We start from the raw sequence: 16,041 nt of genomic DNA on the forward strand, positions 1-16,041 counted from the left end.
GCAAAGGATGAGGCAAGCGTTTCATTTATCCTAAAGCAGCTTGAGAATCTGAACATGAATGAGGGTGATAGTATGTTTAATTATCTGACTACGATCCAAGATCTTAGTGAGCAACTCCTGAATATAGATGAGATTGTCTCTGAAAAAGATTTGATCTCCAGGATGTTGCAATCATTGTCGGAGTCCTACCTAGTTCCCACAATTCTCTCGCTTTGTCTTTGCAATGCTCAGCCTCTTCAGTTTTAGGAGCTTGTGGGTTTTTGTTGCGCGGGGGGAACAGCCAAGGAAGTACAAATCTTCCTTTTCCCGTGGCAGTGATCAAGCTCTTGCTTTCCAGAACAAGAGTCAAGGCAATTTTAAAGGTGGTATGCAGTCCTGGGCTGCTGCAAGACAGCCATCTAACAAGGCAAAGGATGATGGAGGCAAAGCAAAGAAGGGCAAATGTCATTATTGTAAAAATCCAGGTCACCACATCATTGAATGCAGGAAAACATTGGAGAAAGAGAAGAATGTCAATTTCAGTTTCTCATGCTTCAGATTCTGACAAGGATAATGCTTTAGCAAACTATGTGGCTGAAGAGTGGTCCTTTCTAGTATGCAGTTATGATCGCATCTTGAGATCAGTGCACTGAGCATTAGTGTTACTTTAGACGAAGTTTTTTATATTTTGGCAGTGATCCAGGCATATCACTTCAAGGACGAGTTTATTTGCTGATTTACAGCCTGCTCCAGTTGGCAAAAGAATGTCTTGTGCAAACAATTCTTCTTACCCTATCAAGGGACTTGGAAGGATTTTGTTGACCTCAGTTGATCTATGCCTTCGAAATGTTGTTAATCAATAAGAATTTGCTATTCGTGTCCTCTTTTGGGAAAATATGTTTTTCTTTCATTTTTGAGGATGATAAGTGCATTGTCAGGGATATAGAAAAGGACTATCAGATTGATAGTTACTACAGGCACTTTTAAATATAGGCTTTGTACCAGCTGGACAAACATGACAGCAACATGTCAAATGCATGTGTGGCATCAGTTAAGCATTGAAAAATGCAGAATTATGGCATGCTAGGTTTGGCCATGTGAACTATAAAGTTTGCAGTTATGCATAGGAATGCTCGTCAAAGGGATGAATCGATTAGAGCCGTCAGAAAATTGCAACTCATACAAACTGACGTATGTGGTCCGAAGAGGACACCATCCGTAGAAAACCATCACACCCTTTAAGGCTTGGCATGACAAGAAACCCAAGGTTGACTACCTGAGGGTGTTTGGCTGCATAACATATGCACACATACCTAAGCAGAAAAGAGACAAAATGGATGATAAAGCAGTGAAATGCCTTTTTGTTAGCTATGGAAGTGAAAGTAAGGGTTACCATCTCTACGATCCACAAATGCAAAAGGCTTTTTTATCATTAGAGATGTGTTTTTTGCAAAAAACTCAGATCAGTCCATGACTGGGTTTGAAAACAGGTGCATATAGTTCATTAGAAGTGTTTGAAGGGTTGCTTCCAGGGACAGTTGATAGCAGTTTTGAACCACGTCAGTAAAGAAAAAATCCCCTTCGCACAAGGGCCAACAAATGCAAGCAATGGAGACGAAAAAACCCAAGATTCTGAGGGAAAAAGATACTCCAAAGGCGAGCAGAAATGAAGCAAAGCCTCACCAAATGCAACCACAAGTAAGTGGACTGCAAATCTGACAAAACCTACTTAGTCCTTCGCAAAATCAGGGAATTGTAGTGGAAACGTATCCAAAACAGCAGTAGCCTTCTTCAAAACAGCTCCAGAGTCCAAAACAGGTCAAAATTATCCAGGACAGCAGAAAATGTGGCTTCCAGATTAAGGTTATCTGTAGGAGCTTCAAAACAGAAGGCAGCTTGTTTAAAACCTGTAAAAACAAACAGGTCCAAAACCTAAAAATGGGTCTAGAAACCTACCCCTCTTAATAAGTGGCCCCCCCTCTCCAATCTCACACGTCCCTCCCTCTTTAATGCCCCTCCCCCTCCCCCCTTTTTTTAATTCAAGCTCTCCCCCTCCACCCGACATGAGACTAATTATTGCCCCTCCCCCCCCCCCCCTTTATTTAATTAATTCAAGCCCTCCCCCCTTTATCCCTGAATATTTTGCCATCATATACCATTCCCCCTTCCCCCACACCAACTAATTAATTAATAGGGGCTTTTTTCTCACTGGGGGCCCTATTGGTGTCTCCTTTCTAAGTCATGTGTTCTTGAATCTCACGCTCATGAATATCTGGTGATGCATCTTCACGACTAAAACTGTTATGCATTTTGTGCTCTTGCTTCATGACTCACTCCTTGTCGTTGTGTCCAAATTTACTTTGGTATCCTTTGCTATCACCTGTGTTCTTCTAAATTAACATTGCTCTTTCTCTTGCTGTACATATTTGTTTCCATCATTTGGGCTGCTATTTTCGTTGGAGCAGCTGGGCTGCATTACAAGCATTGGCATAAACTGCACTCTCCATAGATGTTGGGTTTCTATTTTCCTAGGCCTTCCTATAATTATTTCCCGCCTGTGACACCTCATTCATTTGCATCTCCATTATATTTGACAACTGAATATGTAAAGTACAACCACCAGCATATGTAACCCGACTGTGCAAACTGTTTCTTGCTTGCAATGCACAAACTGTGAGGCAAAGTGTATCAAGGCTTGGAGACCATCTAAAATCTGATGCATGACAATCTTTGGAGACCACCTAGTATCTGATGCATGGCAATCTTCTCAATAAACCTAAAAGGGAAAAATACTTGATGCAACACATCAACTGTAATGGCATACAGTAAATTGTGGATGGTTACCAGAAGAAGGCAATTGGGGATACAGTAAATTGTGGATGGTTACCAAAAGGAGTCAATTGTGAATTATCCGGGGCACCTACCTTTGGGCATCATTGGGAGCCATGTCTATGAAATCTAATATGAACTTCTAAAATGGAAGCCCTTGCCTGCCTAATTGAAATGTGCAGTCAAAAGAGTGGGTGTTACCCTCAGAAAAGGCTTAGGAACCTTGCGATAAAATGCTGATATGCATTGCTTGCAACCTCTCAAGTCGATTTTCCCTTCCAAAGACTCCAATCAAGAATGTGAAATTTTATCCTTCTAAATTCGGATTTGTTTAGCTGGGTTGTTTGGATATCATAGCTACCTAGACAGGCATGTTATTGGGTGACGAGGAGGGGTTGAAAGAGCCTTCTGCTTATGTTGGTATCAACTCACACCAGTATCAATGGAAGGGATGGAAAATGTTGTGTGGATGGACAGCCTGTGACAGGCTTGAACTACAAGAATCCTTGGACAATGCGGTGACAGCTGAATGGCCCTTCTATTGAGACGGGGCAAAATGATGGCACACGCTGACAAATGAGCAATGCAAGGAAGGGTTTTCTCATTGCACCTTCTCAAGGTAGCAGCCAAAAATGGCCTTGCAAGTTGACATAGGGTAGCAAACAAGAACCTTTGGAACAGATCTTCAAGTGCCCCCTATCATGTAAACTGCTTCAACAACCACTCTTGACTATCATTCTTCTCTAGCCCGCCGACTTTTGAGACTACTTGCTCATCAACTGGCTAGTCAAGGTAAATCTAGAGCTTTGTGTAGTTACGTTCATATGATTATATCATGTAAAGCGTGTGTGGCCCTAGAAAATGCTTGAGCCCTAAGTATGATGGTCTGTGCCGGAATCACAAGTGTGCACAGGATCATGCACCAGATCTGTATGCCAAGGATGTGGAATCCAAAATCCACGTACTGACATGGAATGACGTAGAATCCGGGATCCAGGTGATGACATGGAATCCAAGATCTGGCATGCCACTTCTGTGAGAGGAGATGAATTATGAAGTTGGTCCGAAATTGGCGTCGGACTGTCCAAGTTCTGGAATATGTCACAGATACGAAAGGGACATCCGACAAATAAAACTGAAGCTAGGATTCAAGAACTGTGCTGGAATCCACGATGTAAAAAGAAAACCGAAACGATAAGAAACTGCCGAAAAGAGAATTCAGGACTGCTCATTGCTCACATGTACCACGGCCAATCCTTGATAACCTGCACAGGAGCTGATAACTGATGATGAGTACCAATGCTGGCCTTGATCACCTGTATTGGCGGCTGGCCTAATGTCATGCTTCGAAATCTTTGGCATACCTATGCCGAAAGTGGTGGTACTGTATCAAAAGTCACCAAAAATGTGCTCTTTCAACCTATGCCAGAATGTTCAATAACTTGACAGACTTCAATAATCATCAAAACTATGCTGCACTCTGCTATTCGGATGGGATAGAGGCCCAACCAGGTCATTGGGGATATGGATTCGCCTCCAATAGCAGCTGAAGGAGTGCCTCAAGATGCTAGCACACATAAGAGGAGTAGGACATCTGATCGACAATAGAGGCAGCCATCCAAGATGGCCTGTTGTGAGGGTCTAAGATGAGGGACTAAGGATACCCCAAAGTCCATTAAACGGGTACAATCTCCACAAGTGGCCCTCAAGGTTCATTTTATGGTTATGGTGTGATTGATGGGATCTTGTGCAACATGCCCTCTCCGGTATTCTATAATATAGACTTAAGCAGGCGACCTGCAGAGGATTTCCATATCTGTGGAGCTGTCCTTCAGCACAAAGGATCTGATAGTGACAGTAGCCTGGCTAACAAACAGGCAGCACGCCTTCTCCATAAAATAATTTCCCCACCTATTGGGTGGACAGGAAGACCATATGGGCCAGGAAATCATTGTGCTACTCCACCATCCAGGCAGCACCCTGTGTCCTCTTCCGAGGAAAACGTCTAGGAGAGGTTGCCAGAATCACGGGATGAAAGCTAGCAACAAAGGAAAGCCAACCAAAATTACTCCAGCTATGTGTAAGCTACAGCAGCTCGTGAAGATTTCATTTAGTCTCTCCAAAATAGAAAGCCATATCTAGAAAATATCACTTAATGGCAGTATTTGCCAGCTTGTGCTACGTCATGTCAAGAAATTAGAAGGCTTGGGCATACATTAGACTCAGCAGTTATAACCATTATACCATTTCCGACCAAAAGAAGATTTACTTCTTCTCTTAACATGAAAAAATGTATATCCACCATTCAATGCTCCTTACTATCCTCCCTACACGATCTACGCTTAAGATAAATGATGGATAAGGGTTAGAACATAGACCATTCTTTGACAATTTGCAGGATCATACAAGGCCAAAGATAACTCACAGTTGTTGTATATATCTACAGCATTAAAATTCTCCAAAATAATTATTCAATACAAAAATGTTAGTCACAACCACCAAAGAGTTTTGAGATTAGATACAAAAACTTTACAAGTACTCAGTATCACGATTGCCCCAACTGCATTCACTTGCAGGAGTCATAGCCTTTCAATATTTAAGCTTCATTTGGGAGCTTAGGAATATTCTCACCTTGTGACATATGAGTGATCAAATTTGTGATTAATGGGTTGAACAATCAACGCTCCATCCACAGAGCCTTCTTTCATTGCCTGCACAAGAAAGCATGGGATTAGTATCTTTCAGAGAAAGACCAGGCACACTTGCCCCACTGGCCCCCTTACAAATATCTACAGCACTGCCCAGTAGTGAAACAAACACTTGAAATCAATCTTTTCTATCAACTAACTGCATCACCTTGCTCTGGCTTGGGGCAGAGCAGGTTGGGGAGAGGTGCGCTGGGGGGAGGGGGGCCGGGGGGGGGGGGGGGGGGGTAAGACACTATTGCCGATTTCTTTCGTCCATCCATAGCTAGAGTAGACACACGTCACAATGGAGGTACAGATGCGACGCATTCCCTCTTCAGACTCTCCCTCCCAAAGCCTATGTACACCCCAAGATTGATCGTTAATTAAAAATCCCCCCACAGTAGAAGTAGCAGGGTCTCCTCAGAGAGCCCTGTCAGACCCAGCCTCCCCAGAGATTCCCCCCCGGCCTCCTTCCCAAGACTCTCTCTCGTCTCTTGAACCCTCCCAAACCCCACATCCAGTCTCTAATCCACAAGCCACCTCCCAGCCTCACCCCACCAGTTCTCCTCCCTAAGAGCCTGCTCTTGGGCAGGCATCGTGTCATGGGCATCTAGATGCATCTGCCATATACAGCCTATGCGCAGCGGTAAAGAGCTTCCAAATAGCAAAACCATGCAGCAGAAGCTTCCTATTTATAGATGGTAAGGACAAATTGGCGACAGTCTATCTAGAGAAGACCTGTTTATAGATTGAAGGGAAAAGCAAGTGACTGCTGACAGACTGAAGGGAAAGACCAGGTCAATTTACAGACTGCACTCTATTTACACACACTTATCCATTTAATGCAAAGCAGGAGTAGGGCAGAAGTCTATACAGGCAGCCTCACGCACTCACTTCCCCTTCAGCTTCAGTTCAGTAAGCAACCCCTGCAATTCAAAGCCTTTAGCAGGGATTAGGAGAGCATAATCATACAAGGAGCCTCCCTACACTGTGATGTCCCCCCATAATACAGATAGAACCAATACAAACACAAGTGATGAATTGCATCAATGGAATGTCAATCACTGCCTACGAATGCATGCACTGAAAAGCAGCAACTAACTGCTGGTCACACACAGTGAACCATACATGCCACCCCATGGCTTTACACAAAAGCTAGGGCTTGATCTACCATAAAATATAAGATCATGCATCCACTATCTAGGGGTGGAAAAATGTGGTGACCTGTGCTGGCTGTGTCTGCTCTTGTCCTAGGTTGCTTGTCCCAGCCAAGTGCCCATAGAGAGGCCAATGGGCTGGGGCAAGACTTCACAAATAGAGCCAGGGCTGGGGCCATTTTATAGGGCAACCATCCTGGTTGGCAGTGGCAGCAGCAACAGCTGTAGGACTGGTTGGCAATATGTGGGCCAGTAGGAAGAGACAGTCAGCAAATATGTGGGCTGGTTGGCCCTATCTATACATTGGTACTCAGCCTGCAGATCTTCTCTGAGGGTGAAGAGCAGATGGAGCTCTATTGATCGCATAAGTCTTCTGGATGTTCACTGTTGGGGCAGATGTGCGTCAAAGTAGAACAGTCATTGGTGGGGCACTGGAGGAGGAACAGATTGGCTCATCCTTGTAGCTATTGAAGCTTACAGGAGGCAAAGGGCGGAGAGGAAGACTCTACAGCAGGTAATACAGCATACAAGCCCATCTTGGGTGCCTTACCTCAGCCGTAGTACGCTGCAGGTGTAGGTACAATCATTGGCAGGTTTTTCTACATCAATACTTTTTTTTTGGGCTGTACATATATGTTTATTTTTTTGTGATCTGAAGTGTTCTTTCCATACATGCATGCACACGGAGGAGCTGTTGCTTCATTTGGAGTTGGTGTAGGAGCAAGCTCTCTTGATCTTTTGAAAATGTTTTTAAAAACTAAGCGCATAGATCATTCTGGTCTTTTGAAGATGCTTTTCAAAACTTCCTTTCTTTCCATTCCGTAATAAAACCTTAGCAGTGTTGGTTCTCCTTAGTAGAACGTTCAAAGACGTTTGCTCCCTGTTCCTGCAAATAAGTTTTAGTGGCGATAGCCAACTTCATGTCTTTAGCAAGTGGTTTTTTAACCACCGTGATGTTGCTTTGATTAATCTTGAAGCCTGAGTTTGATGTATTTTTCCATTATCGATGTAAAGTTCTGTTTCCTACTTCACCATCAAGGGATTTGGAATTGCTTCCTTTTGTATGTGTGATGGTCTTGCAAGGCAGCCGCTCTACTACCACCTTTCATAAAAAGTGTCCTCCCAATAATTTTGGACACTCATCCTCATCCTCACAACAATCAATTTTGGACACGCATCCCCTCCATCAACTCTTTCTATTCTTAGCGCGCTCTCTCTCCCCACACACATCAACTATCGATCTTCTCCATAAAAGTTAGAAAAGGCAGCGCTGCCGAGCGCGCTCTTGTTTTAATTCTCCATTAAAAAATGCACCAATTCGTCCTCTGAATGGTACCAAAATTCGGAATGGTACCAAAATTCATTTACAGCCCGGAACGGATTGTTACAGTATTAAAACATTTTAGTTTGCAAGGAGAAAAGTATTTGATTAAAGACAATATAATTCTATAAAAGAGTGGTCCAACTCGCTAGCTCTGAAATGCCGCTCCATTAAACAAAAAGTGCGCACCGGACGAAACACTTCACTACGCTTGATGTATACGCCCTAATGTTGCTCCTTAACTATAGTTTTTTAGCTACCTGCAGTAGAAGCTCAACGTTCCCTGGAATTGTCGGCTCTTGCCCAGGGAAAAAAGGGTATTCCTGTGCCTGCCATATAAGACCGAGCCATCGAACGGCCAACGCAATGTAAGGTTCCAAAAATAACATAGTTGTCGCTTAAATCAATTACATTCTCGTATTGCGATTCCCAGCAATTCGTAACGGTGCACCGCTGTTCCACCTGTTCTATAGGAGCCCAAACGTGCAAATGGCTATCAATAACTTTCTGTCGAGAGGCTCGATCCATCTGTGTAGACATGGAAACTCTGGCCTCGGACACCTTCTGAAACGCTCGATTCCTGCAAGCATGCAACTGCAATTTCTGAATTAAAAACAACCCGCATGAGTAGGAAAGGCGAGAAAGCGGGGGGATGACCTTTTTCGCAAGAAGGAGACAGCAGCTGCAGCGGAGAGGGCGAGGAGGGCTCGCAAAGGGAAAGTGGATCGCTTAAGGGTGACGATAGGTTTGGAGGCTGAAGGCAGGTGGTGCTGACTAGAGGCGCTGGTGAGCAAATGCAGACGAAATTTGGGAGCAAGAGCTGCTGAGCAGCCATAGCCATTCCAAATTCCAGCAGCCGTAGCCATAGCCATAGCCAGCAGCTCCACGATAGTCCACCATGGACAGCCAGCCAGTCATTCCTGATTCTGAGGATCTGTTCAAATTTTCAAAAGAATCTCACTCATATCCCATGACCATGATACCAAAGCCAACATTTCTTCACAAGATTTCCAAGTAGAGCCAAAGCCATTGCCACGCTCCACTATGCATAGTCCACCACGGACAGCCATAGCCACACACGTGATGCCAAGTCATTGCTTACTAATCCTCGCTATTTGAGATGGAAGATCAAGATCGATTATTTGTAACTTATCCCCCCCCCACCATGTTTTCTAGTTGCATTTCAAAATGTAGATTAATTAGGTGCACCTTCATAAGGTAAGTTAACGTAACCTAACAACATAGGGCCAAGGCACAAGCTAGAAGGGGATGATGAGGTGAGTGCTGGGAGGGGAACAGAGGTGGGAGGGGCAGGCATTAGGGGAGATGGGAGGAGTGGAGCTAGAGGAAAGAACTGGGAGGGAGTGGAGTTGGAGTTGGAGGAAGGGGTTGGAGGGTGAAGGAGGAGTTGGGGAAGGGATGGAGGCGATTGAAGGGATAGCGGTAGCAAGGGAGGGGGCGGTGTAGGAGCATGGCGAGGGGTGAAGTGGGGAGAGGAAGGGGAGGAGGCAAAGGGAGAATGTGGCAGCATGAAAGCTATGGAGGCAAAGGGGGGCGCTAAGCATAATGGTGGATAATGAGCTTTATGTCCCTCAAAGTCCTTGGAGAATGCAACTTGTCAAAGAGAATCATACCATCTCGACAATCGATCGTTTTGGAGTCAATAAGACTCTTTTGCATCTTCTCTTCAGTGGTACTTTTGTTAGCCTCATAGGAACCATGTTGTTCATGGGTTGCGAAGCATGTGAATAAAAGAAGTCTTTAAAGAAGCATATTATTTTATATATCAGCCTCTTTCATTACCCTCAATGCCTTGGAAGTGCATCAGCATGGATTTCATCTCAAGTCTTCCTCTACTCGAAGGCAACATGATTGTATAATGATTGTGGTTGATAGGTTTTTTAAAATGGCCATCTTCATTGCCATTGATAAAACATGCTCTTCCCTCAAGCAATCAATTTCGGTCCATTATTAGTGACTATTAGTGATACAAATTCCAAAGCCTAGACACTTCTCTTAAGCATTCTACTACATGGCATCCTCATTGAATGGTCAAACTAAAGTTGTAAATCATACCTTGGTTCAAATGATAAGAATATATTTCCAACATGAGCTCAAGCTTTGGGATGATGATTTGCCTTACATGAAGCTTGCCTATAATCATGTCTTCCACTCTTCTATAGGCAAGAGTCTTTTTATTTGCCTTACATGAAGCATGCCTATAATCATGTCTCCCACCCTTCTATAGGCAAGACACTTTTTAGAGTTCCTATGGCTACCAAAGACTTTTTAGAGTTCCTATGGCTACCAATTAGTTCTTCCTTTGGATATGCAGGGATTTGCAAGAGTTAGAAACCGATTGGTTTAAAACGGCATTTTTAAACGTTGGAAATGTTTTTATATTGGACCTGGAGCGATTGAAAATGACCTAGTTGAGTTTTTTATTGAGATCGACTATAGGCGACCCCCACACAGTATTTGAACTCACCGCACTATATTTTGTAAATATACCACGCGGTATATCATGACCCCACATGGTTTGTGACAATACCGCGCAATATATCTACATGATATTGCATGGTATGATTGACATACCACATGGTGTATCACGAGGGGGAGAACATCTGGTTAAAGTAGACGAGTAGCATGAGCCGTTTATGATAGGTTAGAGACCCGCTCCGCCGAGTCTCTAGGTGGGATCTAAAATGCATTTAATTTCAAGAATAGCATTTCAAGTCTCAAGACTCCCTCCATCGTAGGAACTGCTTGGATTGGCTCTATGCTCAGCTTACTCAATGATTCAGCTAAATGAGTGGCCATGTGATGTTGACGGAGGAGATGCGCCCAAGAGGAGGTGGACGCGGCATCGAGGGTGGCAACTAAGATGAGAAGGAAAAAGGGGAGTGATACCGCCATTGCAAATGGATGAGATGAGTGAGAGCTTGCAAAGAAAGCGAGTTTTGATTTGCAATCACAAATCAATTAAAAGAATATCAAATTTATGATAGGTACTTTTACATCAAATGCTATTTCCAAATAATATTGCTCTCACAATACTCCACTTTTAATATAACTGTCCTTCAGGCAACATGGAATAATTACCAATAAAAATTATGAATCCAAAATGAGATTAATAGCAAGAGAACGTGTCTCATTGGGCAATAAGCATGTAAATGACCTTGCCAATTCAGCAATCAATAGTTTGCAAAGAAACTTCTCATCCTTTGGCAGCTTAATAAAAAAGGTAGCACAATGCTACAACCATGCATGGTGAGGCACACATGGTAAGTCACAAATAAGGAAAATAGAGATTGAGAAGAGAAGGCCTCTAATTTTGTCACATCAAAAGGGAACCTATTGATGCAAGCTTTTAGACTCTCGCTTTGAGATTAAGAGAATTTTCATTGCCAATGGCTCAATCAACCTCCCTCTACACCACTTTATAAGCCTTTCCATAATATGCCATCAAGCACTACAAATGGCTAGCAAAACATGATTCAAATGAATTAAAACCCCTAGCTCATCTCATTGCTATCAGTTTTCAAATCGAATTAAAACCCCAATATCTCTACAATTGCAATGTGCATATGGTCTACAGAACATGATTTCAGCAAAATACCAAATAGACTCTTAGATTGAATGTATCCCAGTGGTGAATACAATAAAGCTTGGGATTGGGCCATTCGGAACTGGGAGCTAATATCTTTAATGTGCCTTTGAATATGAGCACCAAATACCTTTCACTGGAGCTAAAGGAAATCATAACAATGCATGCACACAACTATTGGAAGTGATGCATTGCGTCTTTTGGAGTAGTAGTGTCTCAAGAAGCACTACGCCTTATAAAAGTTTTTTTGCTTGTTCATCTATGCAAAAAGCTAAGGAAGGCTTCACCAAAAAGCTTACATATGAGAGAGGTTTTTCTACCTGTTCATCTATGCAAAAATCTTACCCAAAGGAAGGCTTTACCAAAACAACAAAAGTAGGAGGAGATGATTCCAATAGCAAGATCGCTTGCTTGGATTTGGAGCTTCTAGAAATCAATTATCTCGGCCACTTTCTATGATTCATCTCTATTTTCATCTACCAATGTGCCTCAAGTTGACGGTCTCATACCATGCGCCAAAGATCACCTCGTCTCACCACGTGCAAATAGGGAAAGTATGCCATCAAGCACTACAAATGGCCAGCAAAACACATTCCAAATTGAATTAAGACCCCTAGCTCGTCTCATGGAGCTTCTAGAAATCAATTATGTCAGCCACTTTCTATGATTCATCTCTATTTTCATCTGCCAATGTGCCTCAAGTTGACGGTCTCATACCATGCGCCAAAGATCACCTCGTCTCACCACGTGCAAATAGGGAAAGTATGCCATCAAGCACTACAAATGGCCAGCAAAACACATTCCAAATTGAATGAAGACCCCTAGCTCATCTCATTGTTATCAATTTGGATGTTTGGTAGGAAACTTAGTAATATCTAGTACTTGCTGAGTTTTGTGACCCTCTACCAGCTTCTGGACAATTGTACACACGCATCACTTCTAACGTGGATAAATTTTCCACAAATTGACCATCAACCTTCCTCTATATAACCCAACATCTCCAGCTTTCTTTTGAAAATCAAGCACCTACAGAAAGCCACGAATTAGTGACAAACTTTGCTTGTAAGGTGCAACAAATGGAGTAAGTATAGATGGAAGCTTTGTAGGGATCACCATTTGCGATAGATGAAAGCTTTGTAGAAATCACCATCAGGTAGAGATCCAACAGCTAAGGAGGCTTCTTTGACAGCATCACCAAAAGTTGCTAGTCTGGTCTTTTGACTTCTATTGCTTCATGGTTTGCCTTGTTATATGGGGGAGCAAGAAGGAAGTTGTGGTGATCTTTCTAGTTTTGTCAAGACTCTGCAACTGTGCTAAACAAAGGCTAAAAAATGGGAGCTCGCTAGTGCTGGAAGATGACCTTAAAAGATTGATGTAGTTTGTTGAAGGAACCCCTTTCTAAAAGTGAAAGCTTGGTTAGGAAGCAACAACAGAACACCACCTCTATATTGTTCCCCCTTGTGATTGAATCTCCCAAGCCTAACATCAATGATTGTCGAGGGCATTTAGGAAAGGCTAAGAAATAAAGAGGGAGGGAGGGGGAGATACCTTTGTGCTTGTAATATATATTATATTGTAATATATTATATTTAATTATAGTTTATATATATTATATTGTATTCTGTGTTATATATATATATATATATATAATATACATATATACAATATATATAAAACATATATATATATATATATATATATATATATATATCATATATATAAATAATATTGTATTCTCTCTCTCTCTCTCTCTACATGTCAACAACATTTACTCCCTCTCTCTACCTGTGTCGTGCAGTCTGGCAGCGTCTGGCACTGTTTGTCTCTACGTGTCAACGTGTGAGCGTGTCTACAGGTTTGGGCGTCAGTACATCTGCGGGCTAGCGCGTTTGTGGGTTAGCGTGTCTACGTGTTAGCGCACGAGGACTCAGCGGGCCGCGTAGTCTTTGTGCAATGCACAATCTAGCAGTTTGGCACTCTGGCGCACGATGACTCACATGTCACGTTGGCGCCTCTGCGTGCAATCACGGCCTCACCCAGGACATGTCATAGCATAACTATCCTCGTCACCATGTGTCATAGTGCAACACTCCTCTTGCTCCACTCTTGAACATCTAGGAACCTCTTCCGAACCTCCACGAAGCTACCCCTTGCTCTTCCCAAACCTCCAAAATTGCTCCACGTCAAAACCTCTCCTTAAAGAATAAAATCATGGTCCCACGGTAATGACCGCTACTGAAAATAGAACCTGAGATGCCTCAAAACATGGGCACCATTGCATAAGTAGATGTTAAAAGTGGCTTGTTTCATATGACGCATTTAGAGTATTGCATTTTTTACAATGTGAAAATGTTGGAGCATTTATCATTTTCATTAAGTGATTTAAAAGTAGTTTTTTGTGAAGTGTGTTATTAAAATTTTTCAGTTGATACTTGCAATTGATACTTGCAAAATTGCAATTCAAACATATGCTCTATACTTCCAATTGCAAATAACACTTCCAAACACTTAATTACTAGCAACATTACCGAACATTTTACTTGTAAATACACTTCCAATTGAAACATTACGAGTAGCATGACCCGTCTACAATAGAGACTCACTTCACTGGGTCTCAAGGTTGGATCTTAAAATGGCTTTAATTGCATGAAATAAACTTTCAAGTTCCAAGACCCCCTCAACCATAGGCACTGCTTGACTTGGGTTTATGATTACTTTACTCAATGATTTATCTAGATGAGTGACCACTGAGATTGATAGAGGGGCAAAGCATTTGCACAAAAAATCGCATGAAGAGGGTAAGGGAATCCATGGCTAGGCAACAACTTGATGGAGCCATCTATTGATTGAAGCAAAATTGGAAAGAAACATCCTCTTGGACATGATTGAAGCCACAAATCGTTTCCTAATTCCTAAGCATGAGTGAAACTCCAAATCTTGTGGCTTACACATGAATTCTGCAAAGATATATGTGTGTGTATATACATTGCGACTTGCTTAGCAGAACCATACACTCATTATTGCATGTAAATTGGTACTCATACATTCACGCAAGATTTACACGCCCATAAAAGCTTCATCAATCTATTCTTTCAATGCAAGAGATATGTTGTTGAAGAGATCGCCCACGCTTCCCTTTTACATGTTTTCAATGCAAGAGATGGTAGGATGTTGCAACCATACATAGAGTGGTCTGTTGTTTATCCTCCATGATGCTGCCTTTGCACCCCTTGCATCCTCCCTCTCCAGATGTGATTCCAATCATCACCCCTAGACTATGATACAGTAGATATGTGCAAATGCACGACTTCAAAAATATAACAGTTGATAGATTCAATGTCATAAAGTTTACAAAATGGGTTGTATTTCAAAATAAAATAAGCTGTCATGTACATATTCCAAATTTTTATACCCAAAATTTTCAAATCCATCTAGATTCACAACCTTCATCTCGAATTAGTTAAATACATGGCTCCAATGCCAAGAATATCATACAACTAACATCTCATTGGCATATTGCATGTTGCACATGTGTCCTTGACCTTCAAAATATTTACAAGGCATGCCAAGTGAAATCTATGGTAAAAGGGGAGAGCATAGTACCCGATGGCTGTATCGAATCAATCTTGGCATATCGAACACAACGGCCCACCTTGAATGTAAGTAATGGAAGTGGGCCTTCACATAGCAAGACTTACAAAATTTGGATCTAATGCTGCAACCTTATCCCCTGCTCGATGTGCTGCAGCACGGCTTGCGCATCTCGCATTTGTTGATGATAAGCGACAACAATCCATCATTGCTTTGTGTATGCATTCTCTATATCTAGCCTTTGTTTGGTCTGTGAAAGCAACGAATTCAACCATTTTTTTCTTCACATAGCTGTTCATTGTCTTGCAGCACCCACCCATGTTCAAAAATAACATCTTGAATCATGAAAGGCTGGAAGGCAAGATCTCCTCTTAGGGGGCCTGGACCTTGCTCACCTTACCCAACTTGTTGTCCCTCCACATTTTTAGGCTCATGCGTCTGTAGAATAAGTCACTATAACTCATTGAGGCTACACAAGTAAGGAAATTTCAATATAACTCTTAATATATAAACATGCTTTTGCTTTTGAATTCCTTCAAAAAACGCAATGCATTTTATAACATGTTTTCCATTCGCTCACTCAAAGTAGACTTTCAATGTTTGTGCAGTGAAGCTACCCTAGGCAGCGTTACCTCCACAGTATGTGCAACTATTGTGATGCATTATTGCTCATGTGTTCAACCGTACGAAGTGAAGTCCACGAAATGTCCTAGCACAAACTTCACGTATGATATCTTTGTAAGGTACATTGGAATAGTGCCACTATGTGGCTTCTTTGAATACACCATCTCAAAAATATATTCAACATTCTCATGAATGGCACAATTGCTATGGTTCTTGCTAGGCCATCGTCCATGGCCGACACTTGTT

At 42.3% G+C, this 16,041-nt stretch overlaps 1 protein-coding gene across 2 annotated transcripts in view; it reads right to left on the minus strand.

Moving 5' to 3' along the window:
* LOC147903051 (catalytic/ hydrolase) overlaps window positions 1-8,920 on the minus strand; it is a 67,933-nt gene extending 59,013 nt beyond the window's left edge. For both annotated transcript variants that reach the window (XR_015540858.1, XM_087373241.1), the window contains exons 1-4: window positions 8,631-8,920; window positions 8,436-8,553; window positions 8,234-8,302; window positions 5,440-5,519 (exon numbers count right to left, since the gene is read on the minus strand). Coding sequence is in view for 1 of the 2 variants with exons in the window: in XM_087373241.1 (XP_087229367.1) it covers window positions 5,440-5,519; window positions 8,234-8,302; window positions 8,436-8,553; window positions 8,631-8,845 (482 nt within the window). In the remaining variant the exon portion in view is untranslated. The remainder of the gene's footprint in view (window positions 1-5,439; window positions 5,520-8,233; window positions 8,303-8,435; window positions 8,554-8,630) is intronic.
* Window positions 8,921-16,041: the final 7,121 nt, after the last annotated feature.

Source organism: Dipteris shenzhenensis, chromosome 4, assembly GCF_047967505.1.
Source record: "Dipteris shenzhenensis isolate YYH24624 ecotype China chromosome 4, Dip_SZ_1.0, whole genome shotgun sequence".
Lineage (NCBI taxonomy): Eukaryota > Viridiplantae > Streptophyta > Polypodiopsida > Gleicheniales > Dipteridaceae > Dipteris > Dipteris shenzhenensis.